Here is a 2041-nt window from a genome sequence, read left to right on the forward strand (position 1 = left end):
GGCGGACTGCATCGCGGCCCTGGTGGGAGGGGTCTGGGGCAGTCCCTGTTGTGTCAGCCCAGCTGCCACGGGCCGGCACAGGAGCACCGGTCCCACACATTGACCCCAAACATCGCCCCTGCTCTCTGCCCCACACACCAACACCAAAGCATGCCCCCTTCTCTGCTGCACGCACAGCCGCTCGCTCAGCCCCACAGCACTGCTAAGGGGCAGCCAGCCCCCCTCCCAGCCCTCCCGGTCTCACTAGAGGAACTGGGCAAACCCAGGCGTTGCGAAAGGTGGAAATCCCGCTCTGACAGTGCTTCCTTCCAGAGGCTCTTGAAAACCCGCTGCACTGACGCTGGGCTCAGAGAGTGCCCGAGCGACACTGCAGGCAGGACAGGCAGGAGCAGGCAGCCAAGTACCGCGCTACTCGACAGGTACCAGCAGGTCTCTGCCCAGGTTTTTGCAGTCAGCAGCGGCGATGGCATTCGTCCCTGATTTGGACACACTGGAGAGCAGCAGGTAAGTGTGGCCATGCCGGAGAGGACACTGGGGACGTGATGCTGCCCTGGTGCCACGGTGGCCCTGGCTTCACCATCTTCCTTTGCCTTTTAGCCTGAATGAGGAGACATTTTATGGCCCCGACTGCCTCTGCGCACAGAAGGTAACACTGAGGTGGTAGGAATGGTGAGACCCCTGCGGGTGGTGAAGCCAGGCTCTCACCCCACATCCCCCTTCCTCCACAGAAACTTCATCTGGACTCAGAGGTGACGCCTCCTGGGGTGGGCATCCAGGTGACAGTGACCAAAGGACACCCTGCCAGGACCTTTCGCCAGGCCGCTGTCCTCGTGGTGGCTGTGACCAAGCTCCTGAAGCAGCCGGCGCACAAGGACTTCAGCGACAGTGACCTTGGGGACATCCTGGATGATATTTTCGGTATGGGCAAGTGGTGTCGGGGGTGTCACCCCAGCGGGGGGATGCTCTTGGGGGTTTGCTTTTGGACCCGGGAGCATCAGCACTCCCCTGACTATCTTTGTCCCTGCAGAGCCCATTTCTTTCCGTCGGATTGAGGACAGCTACGCCGGGGCGCCTGTCTACCGCTACACCCGCTCCCAGTCCTTTGACATCCTCGACATTGACCACAAGTGCTTCGTGCTGGAGTCGCCCACCCAGCTGGTGGCCCTGCACCTGCAGGGACCGTCTGCCAGGCAGAAAGGTGAGGGGACATGGTCCTGACCCAATGTCCCTCTTCCCAAGCCTGGGACAACCAGGGAGCCATCCCACAACCCCGGGACGACCCATTGACCCATCCCTTCTCTCTGCAGTGAAGCTCAACATTGCTCTGTACCGTCCCCGGTCATCGCAGGGTGGCCCGGGGGCCGGGCGGGTGCCAGTGGCATTGGGCATCAAGGGCTACCAACTCTACATGTCGTGCGTGATGAGCGGTGCTGAGCCCGTGCTGCAGCTGGAGGTGAGTGGGGGGGTCCTACTGGCTCCATCCCCCGTGGGGCTGGGGGTTCAATCCCACCCTGAATCCTGTTTCACCCCTCTGGCTGTAGGAAGCTGACATCAGGAAGGACATTGAGAGCGTGGAGCTGACCCGCTTCATCTTCTACCGGCTGGACCCCCCCCGCCTTGGAGTCGGCTCCCTCCCCCGGCTGGTTCATCTGCCCCCCCCGGCAGCCCCGCCAGCCTGTCGGCATCACCAACCAGCCCGACCAGGTCAACATTGCCACCTATGAGCTGAGCGGGCGCTGAGGAGCCCCTGCACCCAACCCAACCGGCAGTTGCTGGTTTTCAGGCTGTATGTACCAAGTACAAACCCCCCAAGCTGGGACCCACGTCCTCCCCGACTATTTCAGGTGAAATAGCAGCTCTGGGCCCTGTGGGCCTGAGTCACCCCAATTTGTACTTATTTATTGTGTCTGTCTCAGTGCTTTTATAATGATTGTGGCCGCCCCTTGCTTTTGTATACATTTCATTGGAAATATTGTGGTTTGTTATTGGGAATGGGGGTATCTGTCGTTGATGGAGGTGGAAATAAAAGGTTTCCCAGGAT

General features: G+C 60.5%; 1 protein-coding gene across 1 annotated transcript; it reads left to right on the forward strand.

The window, feature by feature from the left end:
• The first annotated feature begins 463 nt into the window (after positions 1-463).
• On the forward strand, positions 464-1740 carry LOC104160975 (interleukin-1 beta-like). The gene is given in 7 exon segments (XM_009699244.1): positions 464-504; positions 598-646; positions 729-918; positions 1028-1198; positions 1308-1453; positions 1542-1612; positions 1614-1740. Coding segments are annotated over 7 exon segments (795 nt in total).
• The last annotated feature ends 301 nt before the right edge of the window (positions 1741-2041 follow it).

This window comes from Cariama cristata, unplaced genomic scaffold (genome assembly GCF_000690535.1).
Source record: "Cariama cristata isolate BGI_N322 unplaced genomic scaffold, ASM69053v1 scaffold31324, whole genome shotgun sequence".
Lineage (NCBI taxonomy): Eukaryota > Metazoa > Chordata > Aves > Cariamiformes > Cariamidae > Cariama > Cariama cristata.